At 44.4% G+C, this 24,694-nt stretch overlaps 1 protein-coding gene across 1 annotated transcript in view; it reads left to right on the forward strand.

Annotated features, from left to right (window-relative positions):
- ADRA1B (adrenoceptor alpha 1B) overlaps positions 1–23,844 on the forward strand; it is a gene marked incomplete at its 3' end in the record, with an annotated part of 58,255 nt that extends 34,411 nt beyond the window's left edge. Inside the window, exon 2 of the mRNA XM_082622916.1 lies at positions 23,237–23,844. Within this exon, the coding sequence (XP_082479042.1) occupies positions 23,237–23,844 (608 nt within the window). The remainder of the gene's footprint in view (positions 1–23,236) is intronic.
- Between the last annotated feature and the right edge of the window lie 850 nt (positions 23,845–24,694).

Here is a 24,694-nt window from a genome sequence, read left to right on the forward strand (position 1 = left end):
GTTTTCATTGTCACTTGTCTCTAGGTATTTTTTGATTTCCTCTTTGATTTCTTCAGTGATCTCTTGGTTATTTAGTAACGTATTGTTTAGCCTCCATGTGTTTGTGTTTTTTACGTTTTTTTCCCTGTAATTCATTTCTAATCTCATAGTGCTTGTGGTCAGAAAAGATGCTTGATATGATTTCAATTTTCTTAAATTTACTGAGGCTTGATTTGTGACCCAAGATGTGATCTACCCTGGAGAATGTTCCATGCGCACTTGAGAAGAAAGTGTAATTGGCTGTTTTTGGATGGAATGTCTTATAAATATCAATTAAATCTATCTGTTCTATTGTGTCATTTAAAACTTGTGCTTCCTTATTAATTTTCTGTTTCGATGATCTATCCATTGGTGTAAGTGACATGTTAAAGTCCCCCACTATTATTGTTTCACTGTCGATTTCCTCTTTTATAGCTGTTAGCAGTTGTCTTATGTATTGAGGTGCTCCTATGTTGGGTGCATATGTATTTATAATTGTTATATCTTCTTCTTGGATTGATCCCTTGATCATTATGTAATGTCCTTCCTTGTCTCTTGTAACATTCTTTATTTTAAAGTCTATTTTATCTGATATGAGTATTGCTATTCCGGCTTTCTTTTGATTTCCATTTACATGGAATATCTTTTTCCATCCCCTCACTTTCAGTCTGAATGTGTCCCTAGGTCAGAAGTGGGTCTCTTCTAGACAGCATATATATGGGTCTTGTTTTTGTATCCATTCAGCAAGCCTGTGTCTTTTGGTTGGAGCATTTAATCCATTCACTTTTAAGGTACTATCAATATGTATGTTCCTATTACCATTTTCTTAATCGTTATGGGTTTGTTTTTGTAGGTCCTTTTCTTCTCTTGTGTTTCCCACTTAGAGAAGTTCCTTTAGCATTTGTTGTAGAGCTGGTTTGGTGGTGCTGAATTCTCTTAGCTTTTGCTTGTCTGTAAAGCTTTTGATATCTCCATCGAATCTGAATGAGATCTTTGCCGGTTAGAGTAATCTTGGTTGTAGGTTTTTCCCTTTCATCACTTTAAGTATATCATGCCACTCCCTTCTGGCTTGTAGAGTTTCTGCTGAGAAATCAGCTGTTAACCTTATGGGAGTTCCCTTGTATTTGTCGTTATTTGTCGTTTTTCCCTTGCTGCTTTCAATAATTTTTCTTTGTCTTTAATTTTTGCCAATTTCATTACTATGTGTCTTGGCGTGTTTCTCTTTGGGTTTATCCTGTATGGGAGTCTCTGCGCTTCCTCACCTGGGTGGCTATTTCCTTTCCCATGTTAGGGAAGTTTTCGACTATAATCTCTTCAAATATTTTCTCTGGTCCTTTCTCTCTCTCTTCTCCTTCTGAGACACCTATAATGCGAATGTTGCTGCGTTTAATGTTGTCCCAGTGGTGTCTTAGGCTGTCTTCATTTCTTTTCATTCTTTTTTCTTTATTCTGTTCCACAGCAGTGAATTCCACCATTCTGTCTTCCAGGTCACTTATCTGTTCTTCTGCCTCAGTTTTTCTGCCATTGATTCCTTCTAGTTTATTTTTCATTTCAGTTATTGTATTGTTCATCTCTGTTTGTTTGTTCTTTAATTCTTCTAGGCCTTTGTTAAACATTTCTTGCATCTTCTTGATCTTTGCCTCCATTCTGTTTCCGAGGTCCTGGATCATCTTCACTATCATTATTCTGAATTCTTTTTCTGGAAGGTTGCCTATCTCCACTTCATTTAGTTGTTTTTCTAGGGTTTTATCTTGTTCCTTCATCTGGTACATAGCCCTCTGCCTTTTCATCTTGTCTATCTTTCTGTGAATGTGGTTTTTGTTCCACAGGCTGCAGGATTGTCGTTCTTGTTGCTTCTGCTGTCTGCCCTCTGGTGGATGAGGCTATCTAAGAGGCTTGTGGAAGTTTCCCGATGGGAGGGACTTGTGGTGGGTAGAGCTGACTGTTGCTCTGGTGGGCAGAGCTCAGTAAAACTTTAATCCGCTTGCCTGCTAATGGGTGGGACTGGATTCCCTCCCTGTTGGTTGTTTGGCCTGAGGCGACCCAACACTGGAGCCTACCCGGGCTCTTTGGTGGGCTCTTTGGTGGGGCTAACGCAGACTCTAGGAGGGCTCACGCCAAGGAGTACTTCCCAGAACTTCTGTTGCTAGTGTCCTTATCCTCACGATGAGACAGAGCCACCCCCCGCCTCTCAGGAGACCCCCCAACACTTGCAGGTAAGTCTGGTTCAGTCTCTTATGGGGTCAGTGCTCCTTCCCTTGGGTCCCGATGTGCACACTAACTACTTTGTGTGTGACCTCCAAGAGTGGAGTCTCTGTTTCCCCCAGTCCTGTTGAAGTCCTGCAGTCAAATCCCGCTAGCCTTCAATGTCTGATGCTCTAGGAATTCCTCCCCATGTTGCTGGACCCCCAGGTTGGGAAGCCTGACGTGGGGCTCAGAACCTTCACTCCAGTGGGTGGACTTCTGTGGTATAAGCATTCTCCAGTTTGTGAGTCACCCACCCAGCAGTTACGGGATTTGATTTGATTGTGATTGAGCCCCTCCTACCATCTCATTGTGGCTTCTCCTTTGTCTTTGGATGTGGGATATCTTTTTTGGTGAGTTCTAGTGTCTTCCTGTCAGTGATTGTTCAGCAGTTAGTTGTGATTCCAGTGCTCTCGCAAGAGAGAGTGAGAGCACGTCCTTCTACTCTGCCATCTTGAACCAATCTCCTGTCATCCTTTTTTTTGATTCAAGTAACTTTTACTGGGTTTGTTTTGTCTTATTGCAAGAAGTTATATATGCTCATTATAGAAAAGTTTAGAAGATACAGAAAAACAAAAAGAAGGTAGTAAAAAAGCCATCCTTCACACATAACTACTGAAATGTTTGATGCATATTTATTCAGCCATTTTTCTATGGGATGATATTGTACATACTATTTTGTAACCTACTCTTTGTCTTTTGATATATTATGAACACCTTGTGAATCATATTCACTAATTTAGTCTTTAATGGTTGAGATATACGGATCATTAAACCAATCAGTTATGTTGGATATTTGGAATTGTTTCAAAATTTTAGTTATGATAAATAATGTGGCAATAAAATCCTTGTATCTCAATCATAATAACATTTACTGAGTATTTATTACTCAGGCACTGTACTGTTTTACATGTATTATCTTTTTTACTTATTTTTTTTAATTGAAGTATAGTGGATTTACAGTGTTGCACCACTCTCTGCTGTACAGCAAAGCAACTCAGTTATATATATATTATATATATATATATATAATATATATATATAAAAGATAAAAGAATATATATATATATAATATATATATATATATATATTCTTTTTTTTATAATCTTTTCCATTATGGTTTATCCCAGGAGACTGGATATAGTTCCCTGTGCTCTACAGTAGGACCTTGTTGTCCATCCATTCTATACGTAATAGTTTGCATCTACCAACCCCAAACTCCCAGTCCTCCCCTCTCCCCCTTCCCTTCCCCCTTGGCAACCACAAGTCTGATCTCTATGTGAGTCTGTTTCTGATTTGTAGATAGGCTCATTTGTGCCATGTTTTAGATTCCATATGTAAGTGATATCATACGGTATTTTTCTTTCTCTGTCTGACTTACTTCACTTAGTGTGATAATCTCTAGTTGCATCCATGTTGCTGCAAATGGCATTATTTCATTATTTTTTATGGCTGAGGTAGTATTCCATTGTATATATATATGCCACATCGTCTTTATCCATTTATCGGTCGATGGACGTGTTGGTTGTTTCCATGTTTTGGCTATTGTGAATAGTGCTGTTAGGAATATAGGGGTGCATGTATCTTTTTGAATTAGAGTTTTGTCCGGGTGTATACCCAGGAGTGGGTATATGCCTATGCTAATTTTACTTTTGGTTTTCTGAGGAACCTCCATACTGTTTTTCATAGTGGCTGGACCAACTTGCATTCCCACCAACAGTGTAGGAGGGTTCCCTTTTCTCCACACCCTCTCCAGCATTTGTTATTTGTAGACTTTTTAATGATGGCCATTCTGACTGGTGTGAGGTGGTACCTCATTTGTATTATCTAATTTAACCCTCCCAGGAGTCCTATGAATAAGAAATATTACTTCCATTTTACAGGTGAGGAAACTGAGGCCTAGAGAGGTTGAGTAATTTGCCCACAGTGACATAGATAATGACTCTAGAGGCAGCACCCTTAATCACTAAGATAAATTCTTAGAATTGTAATTTCAGGATAACTAAATACATAAAATTGTAAGGTCTCTGAGTCATATCGCCCAGTTGCCCTCCAGAAAGCATGTCCCAATCAATATTCCCACCGTCAGGATATGAATGCCCACTCACTTGCATCATCGCCAACACAAGACACTATTAATTTGTATTGTCATTTGAGAAATGAAGCTCAGACTTCTGATAGCTTATTCATGCTCTTTAGAGCATGCGTGCAACCCAACTCCCAACTGAAACATTGATTTTCTTTAATCGAATTGTTCTTATCCTTTTTTTGGTACATGGGACCCTTTGAGAATCTGATGGAAGCTATGAAGCAGCTACACAGAAAATGCACATGTGCACATCAAATAACCCCATATTTTTCAGGAGTTCACAGACACCATTAACTCCTATGCTTGCTAGAGGATCGATATATCAACAATACTGAAACTAAAACTAAAAACAGGGTTAATGAACCCAGTCAAATGCTGGTTTCACCAGACTGTTCTTTTTAACAGTCCTGCAGTGTAAGGAACCAGATCAGAAGAGGCTGGAATAAAATGCCCAGGCACTAAAATGGTCCATTTGCCCTGTGGAGTGGAGGTACCCCGGTCAAAACTCTCTCCTGAGGTCGCGCTGTCCTCCACCAAACCAGTAAGACCTCCGAGCAGATGGACAGGCCATCACTGGGCCTGACCCCATTGGTGCGCTTCAGCAGCCTCCAAAGAACAAGGCTCCTTCTGCCAATTGCTCTTCTTCACACACTCTTGTCTTTCACGATCTCCCCTTGCATCCTGCTCCGTTATGGTCTGGAAAGCCTCATCCCAGATCAGTGAAGCCTCCACCCACCCTACGCACCCCTCTCCTATCACAATCATCGGATGAAGACAAGAGGGGAGGGGAGCATGAGGGCCAGGACCTTGCCCATCCATCTGCTGTGATGCTGCTTTGCCAGGAAGATTTTTCTGGGAACTTTTCTTGGCCTGAGCAGGTGCTTTTGGGGCTGTGTTTAATAATGATCCATTGAGGCTCAGTGGCATTTTCAGAATTGGGGGTGGAACATCTGGTCCCAGCCTGCAAGGAAGGAGGTAGACAGAGGAATTAGCACTCTGGAGTGAATTGCTAATTCACTGGTCACCTTTTGGGTGACCCAGTGCAGAATTCAGCTCCATCTGGATAGACAGGCTAGGGCTGCCAGACCACCATGAGACACACACAGAGGATGCAGGCAGCTCCTCAGGCTGGAACGTGAGCTGCCCTGTCCTTGCTGCCCGTCCATGGCCACCTTGGGGTCTCATTTTGCACAAGACCACCATATCCTTGTCAGAAATATGAGGAGGAGTGGTGATGGGAAAGGGGGCTGTTCTGCCCTTTTATTGTCTGGCTTAACTCTATCTTTTGATCTCTATTTATTAATTTTTCTCCATCCTATGCCCTGTCCTCTCGCTTATGTTCTTGGCATTGCCCATCTACAGATGATGGAAGGATTTGTGAGTTAAACATCCATTCTCCTCCCACCTTCTTGGTGGGACTTACATTCCTGGGACTCCTGTCTCCCTGGGACTTACATTCACAAGGCCAGGAGATGGCAGACTTTTCAATTCTAAATAATTACAGTTCCTCCTGGATTTGGCTGGGAACATGAGTCATCTGAAAACTAGTATGTTCACACCCAAACATGGCTCTTCTGTTTCCCCCTGCACCCTGTACTCTCTTGTGGAATCCGCTCAGTTTTTTTACATGTCCTTTTAGTCTTTGGTGTTTTGATGGCCTTCCTCACCAGATCCAAATAGCAGAAGATGGGAAAGCAAAAACTCTACTACTTAATATCTCCGTGACTCTGAGCAAATTACTTCTCTTCTAAGCCTCAGTTTCAACATCTGTAAAATGGGGACAGTAACTCTACCTCCCACGTTGAAATGTTTTGAGTACAGAGTTAGATAATGTATGTTAGGTAATGTATGTACTTGCCTCCTGTAAGCTCCCAGTAGATGGTAACTGCGATTCTTACTGTTGTTGTTATTAAATTCAGATCACCACCATCTTCTGTATTTTCTTGGGCACCATCATAAAGGTTGAGTCCATTTCTAACTATCACGAGAGTCAGCACGACTTCTCCACCTTCCTTCTGATCAGGACACTGCACAGGAAGTCAGGCCTCCTCTCTCAGGCTCTAAACAGCCCGAGGTCACCAGCTCTCTGAGACACATTGCCCCACTGCCGTTGCACCCTCATGCCCAAAGGGGATGCAATTCCCTGCCTTTCCAGCTCCTGTCTCCTCAAAATGTGCAAAGATGAAATCGTTTTTGCAGGAAAGTTCTCTGAAAGTAGCAAAGTCAAGTAATGCCTCCTTCCCAAACTATCACCCACACTTATCTCTCCATCCCCACCTGTAACCAGCACCTCCTGGTTTTCCTCTAGGTGCTTTCACACAGAACGTTCCAGGGATATAACAAGTCCCCAGTCTGTGGGAATCAGCACTGAGGTGCAGAAAGATCAGTTGCTCCAGGGTCAGACCTGGAATTGAATCCTATCTCCACCACTATGTAATCTTGAGCAATTTCTTTAATTACACTAAGCCACAGTTTTTTTCATCCATAAAATGGGCATAATAATTGTATTCACCTCACCGGCTTATAGGTACTGAATAAAATAATTGTTGAAATCTCCTTGCTTCCCCAGTCAATGTTAATCTCCTGGATTAAATTCTCAACCAGTTCCAGGTACCTAAGGGATGTTCAACTAAGACTCTCTGTAAAGTGGGACAAAGCTTGGGGACCTCCCACTGCAAGCAGTAATCTAAAAACCTGCATCAAACGGAGAATAGATTTCATGTATATTTACATGAAAGAGGTGAAGAAATTGTATTTTCTGAAAATCTAGTAATTTGAGGAGAGGAACTGTCTTTAGGCAAAATCTTAAATAGAGCTGAAGGTAGAAAGTGAAACCCATTTCCCCCCGTCACAACCTACATGCCCCTCTTCCTCGCTGCCCTCAACAAGGCTGATGCCAAAGCTACCAGAAGAGAGAACAGAAATTATTGCCAAAAAAAGCAATAAGAATTTGGAACTCTCAGAGCAATCTGCGAGGAGAGGATCTGAGGTGAGAGAGGACAAGGAGGGGGCCGGGGAGCCCAGCACTGAGTAGTACCTTAAACGCTTGGTGTGGGTAATTTTCCTCTTGTGGAATCACTGCTTCCAGGTGGTATAAGCAGAGCAGACATCAAGGGAAATGGAGCCCAAGAAGCAGAGTGGTGGGAATGAAGTTATTCCCCCTGCCCCACTCCAGGAATCCAGAGGCTTTGAGGGAGGGCTTTGGACATCCCAGGGTTATGGGAAAGGGACATTCATGATCATGTCGCCTATAGCTTTCAAGGGGTGGAAAGGCCCCCAGCTGATGCCTGGGCTACACATATATAAACAGCATAGCCTGTAAATACTGAATTACATCCTGTCCCTTCATGGAAACCCTCCGAAAACATTCTCCCATGGCTGCAGCAAGCCCAGCCAGCTCTGTGTCCTACAGGCCATCTCTGAGTTGAGCAGTAAATTGTCCCTCAGGCACTTGCATCTGCAAATTTCGTAGCAATGAGGAGCCTTCAAGCTATGAGAAAGGGCAGCAATTTCAGGGTCATTTTATGGCATGTCTGTGGACCTGGACTGAGAAGCAGGAGAAGGCCCTGCTTTGCTAAAATCTGGACAGCGGCACGTATGCAGTAGCAAAGACTAATCATTTCATCATACAATATTCATGACACCAGCGATGTGCCTGGCCCTCGGGATAAAGAAAGGCAGGCGAGGGCTCTGGTGAGAAGACAAGATGCCCTAGAGACAGCAGGCTGGCATCATTCACTCTAAGGGCTGCAGGTGACAAGGCAGGCATGACGCCCAGGTGTGGCCCCCAGAGGAGGAGTGCATCCCAGACCAGGCCTGACAGGTGGAGAGGAGATGCAGAGCTGTGTAGGGGTCCCAACCTGAACCTGGCAAGCCAGTGGATATAGGAAAAAGTTTGGATTACCACCAGCCAAAGGACAGATCAGCGGGATGAGTCAGAAAGAGGAAGGCAGGGGCGTCAGTGGACAGCTGCTGAGAGAAGGGATGAAAGGCATTGCATGGTGCCTAATGGCTTAAGTGGTCAATCTCAGCGTTTTACCACCTGATTCCCCAAAGCCAGTAATTGTCCCTGTTCTCTCTGGAGCCTTTCATCTGAAGGTACCGAGCTTCTCAGCCAAGCAGCAGGTTCATCTCCCTCTGAGGGCAGCATCCAGTATTGCACAGCCTTTTTGTTATAGGCTCAAAGACACTCTGGCCACAGGTATATCTGTAACTTTTCCCCTCATCTCTGTTCCACCTCTGCAATGGAGTGAACACAGCTGACAATTCAAGAAGCAGGGAGCCCCGGTAGCTAATGCAACCCCCTCGTTTCATACATGAGGAAACGAGGCCCACAACTGTGATGACCCTGAATAAAGGTCGGCCAGCTTCTTTCTAGCCCTAGGCTGGGTCTTTCCCCCTATATTCTCAACCACTCTCTCTATCTCTTTCTCTCTCTCTCTCATTTTCCCTCCTGCCTCTCTCCCTGTTTCCCTCTAATTACAAAAGCAATGATTGTTCATTGCAAAAAGAATTTTAAATAAAAAGTGAAAATCTTCCCATAAAGCCATCCTCCAGAGATAACCATTATGAACAGTTTTTTTCACATTCACCCAGATTTTTTTCTATGAACACACACACACACACACAAAATGTTTTTTATAAAAATCAGATATTAGACATTCTCTCCTGAAATTTGGTTTTTTTCTACTTAGCTCTGGCATGGGCCTCATTCCATGGAGACCTAGCTTACCATTTTAATAGATGGATGGTTTTTCAATGCGTGACTGCTACGTGGTTTATTTCATAATCCCCTATGGCTGGAATTTAGGTTATTTCCCATTTGGGGGGAACATGACTGCAGTTTCCTGTATTTTTATCTTTGCTCCCTTTTAAGAGTACTTCTGTAGGATAAATTCCTGGATGTTGAGTACTTACATCAAAAGCTAAAGTTATGCTCATTTAAATTGTATCAGATAACACCAGTTTTCCAAAATCTGTAGCCCCACTCAGAAAGCATGCAAATGTCTGTTTTCTCATACCTTTGCCAAACTAATAGACCTGAAATATTTTGCTGCTTTTTAATTTGCATTATTTGCTTTGTAAAGGATTTCATGAGGCTTTCATTAATTCACTGGCTGTCCATTGTACTTATTCTTGTTATTTCCTTATCCATATGATTTGCTTTGTTTTCTCTTGAGTTGCTTTGTCTTCTTGATTTGAAAGAGAGTTTTGTGTATTAGAAATATTCCTTTTACTGTCCTTTAATTTACAAATGTTTCTGTCAATTCTGATAACTCTGTTTTCAAAGTTTATGACCTTGTAGAAATGTCTAGGCAAACACAGCAATACTTTTCTTTATGGATCCTGAACTTCGGTCATGCTTAAAAAGGTCCTTCCTATTTCAAAATCATAAAAATATTCACTTCCATCTTCTTATATCTTAATAATCTTTTAATATTTAAAATCTTAGATCCATCTGGGTTTATTTTAATGTAAGAAAGTAGAGATCCAGCTTTATTTGTTTCTAAATAGCTAGCGACTGTTGTCCTAACACCACTTAAAGAATAATCTGTTTTTTCCCCACAGGCATTGAAATGGCTTATAAAATTCTCATGGATATTTGGTTCTGTTTATAAACTGTATGATTTCATTGATCTATCTGCATTTTCTTGCACCTCCTTCCCTGGTACTTTTTAATTACTTTTATGGTATGATATGATTGTATGATAGGTTTTACTCTCTGTAGGGGTAAGTTTCCCCATCTTCCCACACCACTCCCACCATTCCTCTTTATTTATTTTAATTGACCTGGCTATTTTTTCATGGTTATTCTTCTATAATCTATATTCTTCCATATATTTAGTTTGGGATCATTTAGGTTCCCCTCTCTACCACCCCCCTGAAGAAAACCTGGTGGTATTTTAATGAGATGATCTTGAATTTCCAGATGAATTGGGGGAGAACTGAAGTTTTCTTGGTTAGAGACTTTCTAGACTAAAGCAAGCTGTGTCTCTCCATTTATACGTCTTCTTTTTACGCCCCTTCATAAAGTTGTATTGCTTCCTTCACATAGGTTCGCCCCAACACTCAGTTTTAAAAGGGTTCTATGGGGAAATTGCTATTGAGGTCAAAGCATGGAACACACTCAGTTTGGCATCAAAGATAGACCCTTAAGTGCTGCAGAAACTCCTCCATCCCATCTTCTCCCAACTCTGGGCCTAAGCCAAGAGGTCGCTTCCCTCTTTGAAGTTGGAATGGGTCCATCAAGTAACCAGCAGGCAACTGATGGCACGGACCCCATGCCCAGTCCTGTGCTAGAAGTATAGAACACAGACTCCGTCTTCAAAGAGCTTTGATGCTGCCCAAAGAGACAAGTGGCACATCTCTTAAGAATGACATTCCATATGAATCCATGTGGTATGGCCTTTGTTTTGATGGGAAATATAGGAGAAGAAGCCTGGAGCAGTCAGGAAAGATTTCAGGAAGAAGATGAAAACTGACTAGGCATTGGCCTGTGGTTGCCATTTAAATAAAGAAGAGGAAGGAAGCACGTTATAAGCAAGAGAATCACTCCACAACCATTTACCTAGCACCTACTATGAACCAGATACTGGGCTAGGCACATGAAGAGGAGGTTATGTGCTCAACAAATAGTTTTACACATTCACTATAACCCAAGCTCTGTGTTTGGGGCTAGAGAAATAGGACAAGTAAGATTGACCCTGGCCTTGAGGAGCTTGTAAACAAGGGAGACAGACTCTTAAATAAATAAGTTCAACAGCTGTTGTGATAGAATTCTGTGGAGAGAATAGCAGAAGACTCTTCATCTGGTGACTGTGCACCTCCTGGGTACCCATGGATGGGATTCAGTGAGTCTGTGAGCCCCTGAAATTATATGATGCTGAATTATTTGCATAACCAGCATTTTCAGGTTAAGAACCATCGAGGTAGAGTGCCACAAAATTCTTGGCTTCTGTGTTTTAATGACCATATAAAATATATAGAAAGACCATGATAAATAAGAAGTAAATAATTCTAGCCTTCCCCCACCCAGAACTATTCTAAGAGTTGAGAGGTAGTATCACCTGTTGTGAAAACTGCCCAGCTTTGAGACCAGGCAGATTTGGGTTTGAATACCAGCTCTACCATTTAATAGCCGTGTAACATCGGGTGAGCTCCATACACTTGAAGACTTTATTTCCTCATCTGTAAATTGAAAATTGAGAATTACAGAACCCAGTCCTCCCTCGTGCCTTACTGTGGGAGTGAAACTAGCTAAGGTGTGTCGGTTACCTGGATCTGAGCAGGTCTTCACAGCCTGCTCACTCCTTCCTTCTGCTTTCACACTTCACAGGAAGCTCTGCATCATGGGCTGTGGTTATGACAAGGAGGAATTTGAGCCAGGCCTGGAAGGGATGGAGAGGAGGAGGGGAAAGGAACGGGCATCTCAGACCAGTGGACAGAGTAGATACAGGGAAAGGAGCCGGAAAGGTCAACTCGTGTTGTGAAGAATCAGTCCATTGCAGCCAAGTTGAGCAGGTCTTCAATTCCAGCTGAAGCAGTTTGAACTTTATCCTATAACCTACAGGAGCCACTGGAGGGTTTGGGACAAGGAAGTCAATCCCATGGTGAGGTGGTTCTGAACCCAGCCTTTGCCCATCATGAAGCCCAAGACACCCGGGAAAACAATTTTTACAATAAATTTATAATGTGGACTAAGGCAATGCTTCTCACCTCAGAATCTTGTTAAAAAGCAGCTTCTGATTCACTGGATCACTGAGATTCTGCATTTCTAACAAGCACTCCGGTGATTTTGATGCTGTTTACTCATGAGCCTCACTTTGAGTAGCCAGAGGCTAACGTATTTTTGGTTTTGTCATTTTTATTACTAATATTATTCTTGTGACACATGTTGGCTGAGTGCCTGTCCTGTGTTAGGCACTGTGCTAGGCCCTGAGTAGAAAGAGAAGAGTCAGACATGAACTCTTTTTTCTAGAAGCTCACAGTCTAATCTGAGGAGATGTGGCATAGCCCTAAGCAACTGTAATTCAATACAGAAAGTAATAAATGCCGTATTTTAGCCTCAGATAAAATACTATGACAATTTGGTGAAGAGAAAGATTGTTCCCAGTTGAGGGAGAAATTGCCTGGTGCTTAAGGAAATGAATAGTAGTAGCTTCTTTTTCTTGTTATTAAACAATGAGTAAGAACCAGTGAGTAGACTTCAGAGTTAGACTTTAATCCTAACTCTACCACTTACTAGACATGTGACTTCATTGTCTTAAACCTCAGTTTCCTCATCCATAAAATGAGATATATTAATAGCAAGGCTTCTGGAAGGATTGTATGAGAGAATGTTTATAAACATAGTAGCTAATAACTGGTTCCTAGTTCATTATAAATGGTAGCTCTGGTGATTATTATTGTTTTCAGTATTTGCTGTAAATCTTAACATGTGTCTCTTTGGCCCCAAGGATATTGTATTTGTTGGACAATTTTGTGATCTCATTCCAGGGTTAAGCAGCAAATGAAAATGGAAAAACCTTGAAGGGAATTTCCAAATCCAAGGGAACTTCCTTCACAAAGCCAGTGCTGAAAGAATTAGCAACTAGTATTTTCAATTTTTGAATTTTTTTTGGACCAGACTGTTTCCACTGGGGAGACTTGGCTTGGCTAAAGGTGTAGCCAAGTGCTCCTAATAACAGCCACATTGAAAGGGAGCTCCACTCTATTTACAAGCTGATCGAAACGGTTTCACCACCCACTGGCTCCCTTGAGATGTCTGCTTGTGTGAAGCTGACTGTGAAATAAGTCAAATCAGATTTATAATCCTACAGACCCAGAATGTCAGAGCTCAGGGGGATGTTACAAACCACCCAGCCCTGGGGGGGACCAGATAAATGATGCTTTACATCCCTCTATGCCTTGCTGCAGTCTCCAAGCCTGGTCATTCCTTCAACCGGTATTTAATGAAGGAATATTAAAGGGCCCTATAGTAAGAGGATAAGGCACATCAGGGGACCTACAGGCACATCAGGAACTAACAGAGGAGGCTGCTGGACTTAACAACAAAAAATCTGATTTCCAACCTCTCTCTCTCTCTCTTACCTGTGGGGGACCTTGCGCAAGTGCTGCCTTCTAGCTGCAGCTCCATTTCTTCATCTGTAAAGTAGGGATAATCCCACTTTGCTCATAGAACTGTCAGGGGGATTAAATGAAATAGAACATAAGATAGTTGGCTGACATATAACTAGGACCCCATAAACACAGTATCTTTTGATTCATTGTTCATTTTTTAAAGTAATATTCATTGGATTTTTCCCAATTACAAAAGTAATTCGTGTTTATGGAGAAAATGTTGGAAAACACCAAAAAGCCCAGAGAGGGAAAATTCATGCATAATTTCACCACCCAAAGATAAACACGGTTGATGTCTCCTTTCATGTATATTTTTCCTGTCCTTTATACACACCAGCTTGTGTATTTTGTTTCCCCATGAACTGTATTGGAAGTGATTGACAGCTTCTGTTAGGGCTTCCTGGATTCATATTCAAACTCTATCCCCCACTAGGTCTGTGACCTGGAGCAACTTGCCTTCCATTCCCCCAAGTGTGACAGTTGTGGCCTCCAGCGGGCACGGCAGGTTGGACCCAGTCACCAGGAACGCTATGGACTGCAGTGCGAAATGGCGCCCCCTAGAGCCGTGCCAGGCGCAGTCATGCTGGGCTGCCTTGGGAACAGACAGGTTGAAGGAGTAATGGGCGTAAAGATGTTTAGGCATTTGGCCAGTGGCTGACACAGGATAAGAGCTTGTTAAATAGTAGCTACTACTCCACAAACATACTCTGGGGTTTTGAAGAATGGAGGGAGGTTCACTGTTCAGAGTTGTTAAATAGCACCTTAAGGTGACCCATTGGGACCATGGTCCAGCCAAGAAGTCCTTCTCCTTGTGCTGGCCCTGCTCCGCTTTAGCTTTTTTTCAAAAATATATTTATTTTATGTATTTATTTTTGGCTGTGTTGGGTCTTCATTGCTGTGTGCGGGCTTTCTCTAGTTGCGGTGAGCGGGAGCTACTCTTCCTTGCGGTACGCGGGCTTCTCATTGCGGTGGCTTCTCGTTGCAGAGCACAGGGTTCAGTAGTTGTGGCTCGTAGGCTCTAGAGCGCAGGCTCAGTAGTCGTGGCGCACGGGCTCAGTTGCTCCGCTGCACGTGGGATCTTCCGGGACCAGGGTTCAACCCCGTGTCCCCTGCATTGACAGGCGGATTCTTCACCACTGCGCCACCAGGGAAGTCCCCGCTTTAGCTTTTGATCCTTGCCCTTCACCATGCCTCTAAGTCTCCCTCAGGCATTCAAAGCCCAAGTGATGTGAGTGGCTTCACTGCACCATCTGCTTGCTGCTCCATCCCTCCGCTCTCAAGTTCTGCCTCCTGCTCGCCCCATCCAGGTGTGCAGCTTTCAACCCCTCCAAGCCCTTTCAGAGGTGTTGTCTCATTTGACCTGTTTAAAACACCTCAGTAAGAGGCTAGCAAGAGGCAACCGAGTGGAGCCATGTGGCCTCCCGCAAATGGTTTCCCAGGGCTGCACCCGTAATGCTGCTCAAAATGACTACAGATCTGAGTGATGTGCAAGATAGCTTGAAGTGACAGCTAGAGGTGGCACAGAAAGCTCTGGGTCGCGTATTCGATCAGTCAGTCGGTGAACAAATATTTATTTAGCACTTCTGTGTTCCAGGGGCTGGGTTCTGCAGTGAGAAAATACTCCCTCTTCACTTCTCTTTCAATCCTTCCGGTCCTCAAAGAGGAGTGAATTCCTCTCAGTTTAGGGCCAGCAAGTCTTCAACACCCCTCAACCCCGGCTAATCTCCCTTTCTGAAAAAGGGAGCAGGCTCAGACCCATTACTGTACGGAGGCATCCAGAGGTACTAATATTGTTTAGTTTTCATCTTATTTTTCTCTACCATTGCATTCTGCTTATAGCAAATGATGCAGGTTTTTAAATGATGATAGAAAGCTTCCTTTTTTTAAAAAAATTTAACTTAGATACCAAACGTGAGTTGATTTAAAGAAACAGGTGGTCCGGGTGGTAGAATGACTGATGCTTAGGAAGCCCTAGACTTGAGATGGGTGAGGCTTACCCCTGTCAGGGTTGCTGACCCAAGCCCATGATGACAGCTATGGATTCTCCCCCAGAAAAATGCATGAACATCCCGTACAATTCCATCAAGTTCCAGAACTACCTGGAGTCCCATTCCTGGGCCTGTACTGGCAGGAGCAGCAGGGTGAGAGTCCCGAGGCCTGGCCTGCACAGGAGGCCTAATCCTCTCCGCCACCTTCCTCATCTTCTTGGCAGTAGTGCCGGCAGTAATATCCGTGTTGGCAATAGTAACAGCAGTTGTGTTTGAAGCAGTCAAACCGCACTTTGAGGACAGCTTTGAGTGCTCTCAACATGCCAGGCACTCACCAAGCCTAAGCTCAACGCAGACATGCAGAAAAGAAATCCCCGTCCCCACTTTCTGGGAAACAGACCTCAAGTAGTTTCCCCAAGTTCACTCAGCTGGGAAGTCAGGGTCAGCACTTGAACCCAGCTGTACCTGCCTGTGATGTCTGAACAGGTCCTTAACCACTGGACTCCACTGTCTCGATAAATCTCTGTTGGATCTATTGAAGGACATTTGAACAGGTTCTGGCTGTCGTTCTCCCATTCACCAGCTGAGTGACCTTGAGCAAGTTACTCACCCTGACTGACCTTCTGTTAAGGAAGAAGGTTTCGGAGTCCTGCCAAGCCATGATGCTAAGACACAGGGCAAGGAGCGTGGGACCATTTCATGAGCAAGAGAAGTGGAGCCAGGCTCAGGGACATGCACTGCGAGTTAGTGGCCCTGGCAAAGAGCAGGCATAGCCCTGACTTCCAGCAGAGAGAGCAGGCTTCCAGGAACCCACATTTCCCATTGATACTTGCTTCCTCTCCTGGCAGCTTCATTGGCCCCCACAGGACTGTTTGGGTGCCCAGAGAAAAAGATCCCTATCACCAATCCGCTTGCATGCCCCAAGGGCCTCAGCACCTTCCCTAATTAACCAGGGCTTCTTGGCTCCCCCCAGGGCAGGCTGGCGTAGCAGACAGGGCCACTAATCCACATGGCTGCTCTGCTGCTGGCAAGTGAGGGAGGAGGGAAGGGTCCAACATATGTGTGGAATCCAAGGCAGCTGGCAGTCCAGTCCCTGACCCGCACTGCCCCTCTGTGGTGGGTCTGGAGATGGGCAGGGCTTCTAGCTCTGGCCTCGTGGAGACTCTGAATGTTAAGGCTGGACAAGACTCAGATCAAACCACTCAACTAAAACAGGGAAACCATGTCAAATTATTATGTAGTGCACCTGAAACTAACGTAATATTGTCCATCAACTCTAGTTCAGTAAAATAAATAAATACGTTTTTAAAGGAGGGAAACTGAGGCCCGGAAAGGGAAAGCAACTTACCCAAAATGACACATCAAGTTATCAAACAGGTTTCCTGTAATTAGATTTCCAGCCCAATGAGTGGTTTACAGGAATAATTATTATTTGGTTAATAAGCATTAATGCAGAGTTGATTTAGGTGGCAGGAACCTAGTACCCAACAAGCTAGTAAGAACTTTACATGTTTTACCATGTTTAATCCTCACAACAACCTAGGGAAGGTGGTATTCTTATTAGCTCCATTTTACTGATGGGGAAACTGAAGCTTAGGTATAGTATGAAACTTGCCCAAGGTCATGTGTCTGGTGAGAGAACCAGGATTCTATCCCAGGAATCGGAATCTAACGAGAAAAGGGCAGTCCTTGTCAGAAGTCACTGAGGGCTTGCTCAGGGTGCGAGAGTCATGCTGGGGTCTACAGGAGGAGGAAGCAAAGTAGAATGCAAATGGAACAAGAGGGTAGGTGAGGTCATCATTCAGCTTCCAAACACATGAGGATTAAGAACTGACCACACCCAGAGTTGTGGAGGTGTAGGGAAAATATCACATTCATACACAGTCGATGGGAGGAGGGTAAATTGGTACGACCAGTTCAGAAGGCAATTTGGCTAGCTGTCAGGACTTAAATGTGGAATTGACCCAGCGATTGCTCGTGAAGGAGGTTAGCCTGCAGAAACACTCAAACGTGCAAAAAGCGAAATGCATGAGGCTTGTCATTACTGCAGTTTGTAATAGCCAAAAATTGGAAATCACCTACTTGACTATCATCAGGAAAGAGTTTAGTGAACTACTTTATATCCAGAGGGCAGGATGTAATGCTCTGACATGGGGAAGTAGCTTTTATGTATTCTAAGTGAAGAAAGAAATTTGGGGAAAGGTATGTGTATGACCCCATTAAAAAAAAATCCGTCTGAAAGGATAAAAACAAAACTGTTAACTCTGGTCCTGTCTACTTGAATGAAGAAAGAATTTTCACTCTGTATTATATAGATTTTTTTGTAATGTGTAATTTTTTAATTTAGCAGGTGTCACTTTTGTAAGTGAGGGGTTTTTTAGTTGAAGTGTATTTGATTTACAATATTGTGTTAGTTTCAGGTGTACAACAAAGTGATTCGGATATATATATATATACATATTCTTTTTTTAATTCGATTCCATTATAGTTTATTACAAGATATTGAATATACTTTCCTGTGCTATATAGTAAATCCTTATTGTTTATCTATTTTATATATGGTGGTATGCATCTGTTAATCCCCTACTCCCAATTTATCCCTCCCCCACTTCCCCTTTGTTAACCATAAGTTTGTTTTCTATGTCTGTGAGTCTGTTTTGTTTTGTAAATAAGTTCATTTGTGCCACATTTTAGATTCCACATATAAGTGATACCACATGGTATTTGTCTTTCTCTTTCTGACTTACTTAGTATGATGATCTCTAGGTCCATCCATGTTGCTGCAAATGGCATTATTTCTTTCTCTTTTATGGCTGAGTAATATTCCTCTGTGTGTGTGTGTGTGTGTATACACACACACACCACATTTTCTTTATCCATTCATCTGTTGATGGACACTTAGTTGCTTCCATGTCTTGGCTATTATAAATAGTGCCGCTATGAACATTGGAGTGCATGTATCTTTTTGAATTATAGTTTTCATCTTTTCCGGGTATATGCCCAGGAGTGGGACTGCTGGATCATAAGGTAACTCTATTTTTAGTTTTTTAAGGGTCAGTGAGGTTTTTTTTTAATAGACTTTATTTTTTAGAGCAGTTTTAGGTTCACATTCAAATTGACAGGAAGGTACTGTGATGAACCCATATTGACATATAATCACCCAAAGTCCACAGTTTACATTAGGGATCACTCTTGGTATTGTACATCTTATGGGCTTTGACAAAGGTATAATGACACATATCCACCAATATAGCGTCATACTGAGTAGTTTCACTCCCCTAAAAATTCCCTGTGCTCCCCCTATTCATTCTCCATTGTGTCACTTTTGTAATAAAAATATACAAATCTGGAAAGGAAAAGAAAAGAAATAAAAATATGGTTTCTGCCCAGAAGGAATTTAGAGTCTGGGTGGTAAACAAGGACTCAGCCAGCCCTGGGATGGCTTAATTCACAGACAAACAATAAAATAACAGAATAAGATCTGATTGTATATGTTCTGTGGGGTACAGAATGAAGAATTCAGTCTGAGTCGGGTAGCGTTAATCAGAGCAGAGTTCCTGGAAGAGGGCAGTGAATGGGCCAGGATATAAAGTATATTTGGAAAATGGCCACCATTTATGAATTTTCAAGGTGCCAGACCCTGTGTCAAGTATGTTTACATGGATTTTTTCATGTATTCAGAATAACCCTATGAAGCAGATGTCATCCCCAATTTATGGATAAGAAAATTTAGCCTGAAAGAGCCAATTAACTTTTCAAAAGTCAAACAGCCAATACACCAAAAGGATGCAAAACCAGGCCTCTGTGATCCCAAACTCTGAGCTCAAGTCACCAGGCCACGTTGCCTAAAGCGGCTGAAGGCAAAGAATGACCTTCTTCTCAGAGGAACAAGTAACTCAGGGAGCCCAAACTCAAATTGTGGCTGTAAGTAAATGCCATAAGAAAAGTCAGCATCACCCCGTTCCCTTTGGCTGAGCACATCTCAGCCCCATGGTCCTTGGAGAGTGCTTTGTAAGAAAATAAAGAGAAAGATCCAGACTGTCTTTATCCCTGACAAGGTGCTTCCGTTGTGATGGAGGTGAAGAGGAACCTAGAAAGAAATGCCACGTGGCACAGGGGTACAGAATGATATTTATGCCCCTATCATAAAGCCATGTGTGTTCTGTGGCAATGGACTGTGAATGCATCAGCCTTCCCACAAGCCTGTGGACTGCCACAGGGCAGAGACCACACCCCTGTTTGTCTGTATCCCCACAGGTTGGCCTCATGCCTGGCACTTAGTAGAGCTCCGTATTTGTCAAATGAATGAATGAATGTATAAAAATGTGAAAACCTACGACTCTTATATGCTGGTGTCCTGATCCATAAAATAGGACCAACTGGGGGCTTCCCTGGTGGCGCAGTGGTTGAGAATCTGCCTGCCAATGCAGGGGACACGGGTTCGAACCCTGGTCTGGGAAGATCCCACATGCCGCGGAGCAACTGGGCCCGTGAGCCACAATTACTCAGCCTGCGCGTCTGGAGCCTGTGCTCCGCAACAAGAGAGGCCGCGACAGTGAGAGGCCCGCGCACCGCGACGAAGAGTGGCCCCCACTCGCTGCAACTAGAGAAAACCCTCGCACAGAAACGAAGACCCAACACAGCCATAAATAAATAAATAAATAAAATTTTAAATTCACAACATATGTCAATATTTTTAAAAAAAATGGGACCAACTATAGTCCCTTCATCTAGGGATTACTGTGATCATTGAATGGGCAAATGGTGTAAAGGATTTAGTGTAAGATGTGTACAAGAGCACACACAACGTGACTGACGGTTCTGATATTAGCTATTAGCACCATTGTTATTTGTGTATCCTTTAAAAGCTGGTCCCTCAGGATACACCTCCTGTAAGCCATTTGCTGACCATTTTACTAACATCTTCAACAGGATTGGCAAGCAGAGTTACAAGTTTGTCTTCAGCAAGTATGCTTTCCTGCTCTGGATCCTGCCCACCTTTGCCACAGCTGTCTGTGCCTCCCCAGCCTCTATCCCAGGCCTTAACATGTCCTCATGGGTGCTGTGCCTACCTGTGCCCACGCTCACCAGCATTTACCGTCCAGGGTAATTCACAAGGTTTCCAAGTGTTACCTCCCTCTCTCCACTTCCCCAAATTTATTCTCCAGTTTCCCATTTTTGTCAAGACCAGTTTAACTATGCCCTTTAGAGTCAGTGACAGAAACAAGACCATCCCCCTGGGCAGAAACAACTCACCCCATCATGGGTACTAGGTGTTCACACGTCATATTTGCATTTCCACTGGGGCCTTCTGTCCAGTGTTTTATTCCAAAGGATAATCTGGGACAGTGGGACAAAAACCTAATGGTGCAAGCCTTGTCACAAATCAGACCACGAGGTGGCGCCCTCATTGGCCCCCACCTAGAGCTAACCCACAGTTGAGAAGAGTCAGCATACTTGTATGTATAGTTAGCACTTACCCGGAGTATGGATAACCTTCTTTCCAAGTTAACCCCTCTCTGGTTTAACCCTGCACCAGGAACTCTGGCCATCTCCCCCCAGCCACCACCCCTGTATTGCCAAGCAGAGAAGTTGGAGGCTCCCTGTAACAATAAGCCAAAGCTCAAATAATCAAGAAGGGCAAGTGCTACAGGGGGGAAACTCAAGTGCAATCCAAAATAGGGATTCTTGTGGCATCTATGCCACAACTGTGGGGACTTCAGCCACTTTCTGGGTCTCGGTGTCTCCATCTGCCAAGCGAGGAGGTTGGACTTCGTGATTTGCTAAGATTTCTCCCATTCAGATGCTCTTCCTTCAACAAATGGATTCAGAGGTGATCCCAAAGACCAGGCCCTCAGGAAGCTCACAGTGTAACAGAGGAGATAAGACAGGAATACAAAAGTCACTCTACTGCAGGTGGAGTGGCTGGCTTAGGGACATGGTTTGAAGTTACGAAATGTTCTGTAAAGTATATTTGCATTTTTTAAAGCATTTACATACGAATATACAACAGGAAAAAAATCTGAAAGGTTATGTACCAAAATGTGATGTCTCTGCATTATGGGTATGTGTGCTTTTAAAATATTTTTTCTTTTCTTTTTGCTTTTTAATAGTTTCTCATTTTTCCACAAAGGGTATGATTAATAGCATTAAAAACAAAGAAAACACGTTTCATATTCAAACAGAATTGAGTTTAAACCCCAGCTATATTACAAACATGCTGCGTGGCCTGGGGCAAGTCATTTAACCTCTCCAAGTCTCAACTGCCTTGCATTTAAAATGGAATTGTTTTTAACTTAATATTGCCATTAAATGCTTTGGGACCTCAAATTCACAGAGATGAGTTAATCATGTTTCCCAATTCACAGCACCTCATTGTCATCGATCTAAGCCAGGCCTCTCACTTTATTGATTTATTTCCTTTTACTCCCATCCCTTATTCCCCTTTCCCTCTGCCTCACCCGTAGGCACCCATTTTGTATTTGATATGTATAATATTTTTTAACTTGAAAATGTGTGTGGTTGGTTGTATCTTATAACAAAAGATATTATGTTATAAATCTCATTGTTTCCTACTTTTTTCACGGAGAACAATGTATTTAAGATCTTTCCATATTGCTTTTTGGACATGTCATCCAGGACTTCTAAGTACTGCATAATTGCTGTGCTATGCATGTACTCCACTCTACCTTTCCATAATTCCCAGTGAGGGGCACCCAGGTGTTTTCCAACTCTCTGTCACCATAAACACCACCCTGAGCATAGTCATACATGGGCCCCGATGGACCTGTGTGAAAATTCTTTGAGAGCTCTTCCCTGGAACAGAATTGCTGGGTCAGGAGGTATCTGTATACCTAATGGGATCAGAAGGTCTTCACAGCCTCTGCCCCCACCAGCAGTAGACTTCCCATGTCTCCACACCCTTGTCTGCACTTGGCACTATCGAGTTTTCTAATTTTTGCCAGCCTGACAGATGTTCGCTCACTCTGTGGTTTTCACTTTATTTGACTGCCTAATATTTTGAGCATCTTGGCATCTGCTCATTAGACCTCGGGTTTCCTATTTTGTAAATTGCCTGTTCCTTTTCTTTGCCCACTATCTACTAGGAATGCTGTCTTCTTCTTGTTGACTTTCAGGAGTCCTTATATATTCTAAATATCAACCCCTTGACTGTCTTAGACATTGTAAATAATCTTCCCCCATTCTTGCCCCATAGTTTATCTTTTTGAAGTGTTAAGTTGTTTTTCTTCACCCCTCCATCAAAAAGATCATCCTTTACCGTGTCTTCTTTTACCTTATAAAGGTTTACCTTTCACCTTTAGGTCTTTAATACATCTCATATTTGCCATGGAAATACTTCATGGCATTTTGTGAAGGATAAAATAATACAGGTAAAGCGCCAACACAGTGCCTCAGACCCAAGAGCTGTACAATTGTGGGTGATTATTATTATCATTTGAGTAGAAAGTGGTAAGCACTGCCCTAGGAAATCTAGAGATACGGGAGTTTGAATGCTGTTTTAGCTAGATCAGAAAGGATTTTATGGGCGAAGGTTAAGTGATGGAGATTGGCCTGAAAAAAGAATGTAGGAGTCATTTATTTTGAGATGTAAAGGGCCGCATTCCAGGTAGAGGAACTGGCCTGGGCAAAGGCCTGGAGGCAGGAATGCCACAGGCTGACAGTGTTTGGGCCGATCCCATCGAAGAGAGGGGTCTGACTACTCACCAACCGCTGTCTGTCTTTCTGCCCATGCCCACCCCACCCCTTCCCCCTGCAGGCTCCCTGTTCTCCACCCTGAAGCCCCCCGACGCCGTGTTCAAGGTGGTGTTCTGGCTGGGCTACTTCAACAGCTGCCTCAACCCCATCATCTACCCGTGCTCCAGCAAGGAGTTCAAGCGCGCCTTCGTGCGCATCCTCGGGTGCCAGTGCCGCGGCCGCCGCCGCCGCCGCCGTCGCCGCCTCTTGGGCGGCTGCGCCTACACCTACCGGCCGTGGACGCGCGGCGGCTCGCTGGAGCGCTCGCAGTCGCGCAAGGACTCGCTGGATGACAGCGGCAGCTGCCTGAGCGGCAGCCAGCGGACTCTGCCCTCGGCCTCGCCGAGCCCCGGCTATCTGGGCCGCGGCGCACCGCCGCCCGTCGAGCTGTGCGCCTTCCCGGAGTGGAAGGCGCCCGGCGCCCTCCTGAGCCTGCCCGCGCCCGAGCCCCCGGGCCGCCGCGGCCGCCACGACTCAAGCCCGCTCTTCACCTTCAAGCTGCTGGCGGAGCCCGAGAGCCCCGGGACCGACGGAGACGCCAGCCACGGGGGCCGCGAGGCCGCAGCCGACGTGGCCAACGGGCAGCCCGGCTTCAAAAGCAACATGCCGCTGGCGCCCGGGCAGTTTTAGGGCCCCCGCGCACCGCTTCCTTTCCCTGGGGAGCCAATCATCGTGGGGGGCGGGCGGGCGGAGGGAGGGAGGGGAGTGTCGGCGCCCGGTAGACACGGGCCCCACGGGGAAGCGGGGGGAGGGGGGCGGGGAGAGGGGCAGCTGCTTTTCTGGCAGGGGCATGGGTGCCAGGTACAGCGCGGAGAGCTGGGCCGAGCATGCTGAGAGCCTGGGGGACCCGACGCCAGCCGGGATTTCCGTCTCTCTCTCTGTGTATATATCTAAATGAGTCCCTCTGTACATGTATTTAACCGTGGGTGCACGTGCGTGTGTCTGTGCGGTGTACGTGTGGTCTGCGTGTGTGCGTGTGTGGGGCCGCCCGCGCGGGGGCAGAGCGAGTGGGTGCCCAGGAGGCAGCCAGGGTGTTGTTTGTCTCGTGACTTCGTACCTCGCAAGCCCCTCCTGTACTTCACTGAACGGTGGCACTTTGGCGGGGTTGGAAGCAAAGTCGGACATTAAAGGTCATTTCTCCTGTGCGGCTTTGAGTAGTTTGTGAACGGGGCGGCAGGCAGATCTTGAGTTGCCTTTTCGTTCACATTAAGGTGTGCCCCTGTCTCTCCCGCCGGCCCCCCTTGACCCCGTTTCTGCCTTTGCCATTCCTGCCCTTCAGGGCTAAACAAATCTGACCCTGTGGCCGAAAGTGACGCCCTGGACTTGTCCCATAAATCCTGCCTGCCTGCTTTTGACCGTTCCCATATCCAAATCTTCCTGCTGTGGGCAACATTGGGCAATGTCTGGCCTGGCCCTGATCTCCAGGACCCCGATCCTAGCTGGAGCTACCAGGCCAGCACCCTAGGTGGGCCTGTCACCT

Source organism: Mesoplodon mirus, assembly GCF_964341445.2.
Source record: "Mesoplodon mirus genome assembly, chromosome: 5".
NCBI classification, from domain to species: domain Eukaryota; kingdom Metazoa; phylum Chordata; class Mammalia; order Artiodactyla; family Ziphiidae; genus Mesoplodon; species Mesoplodon mirus.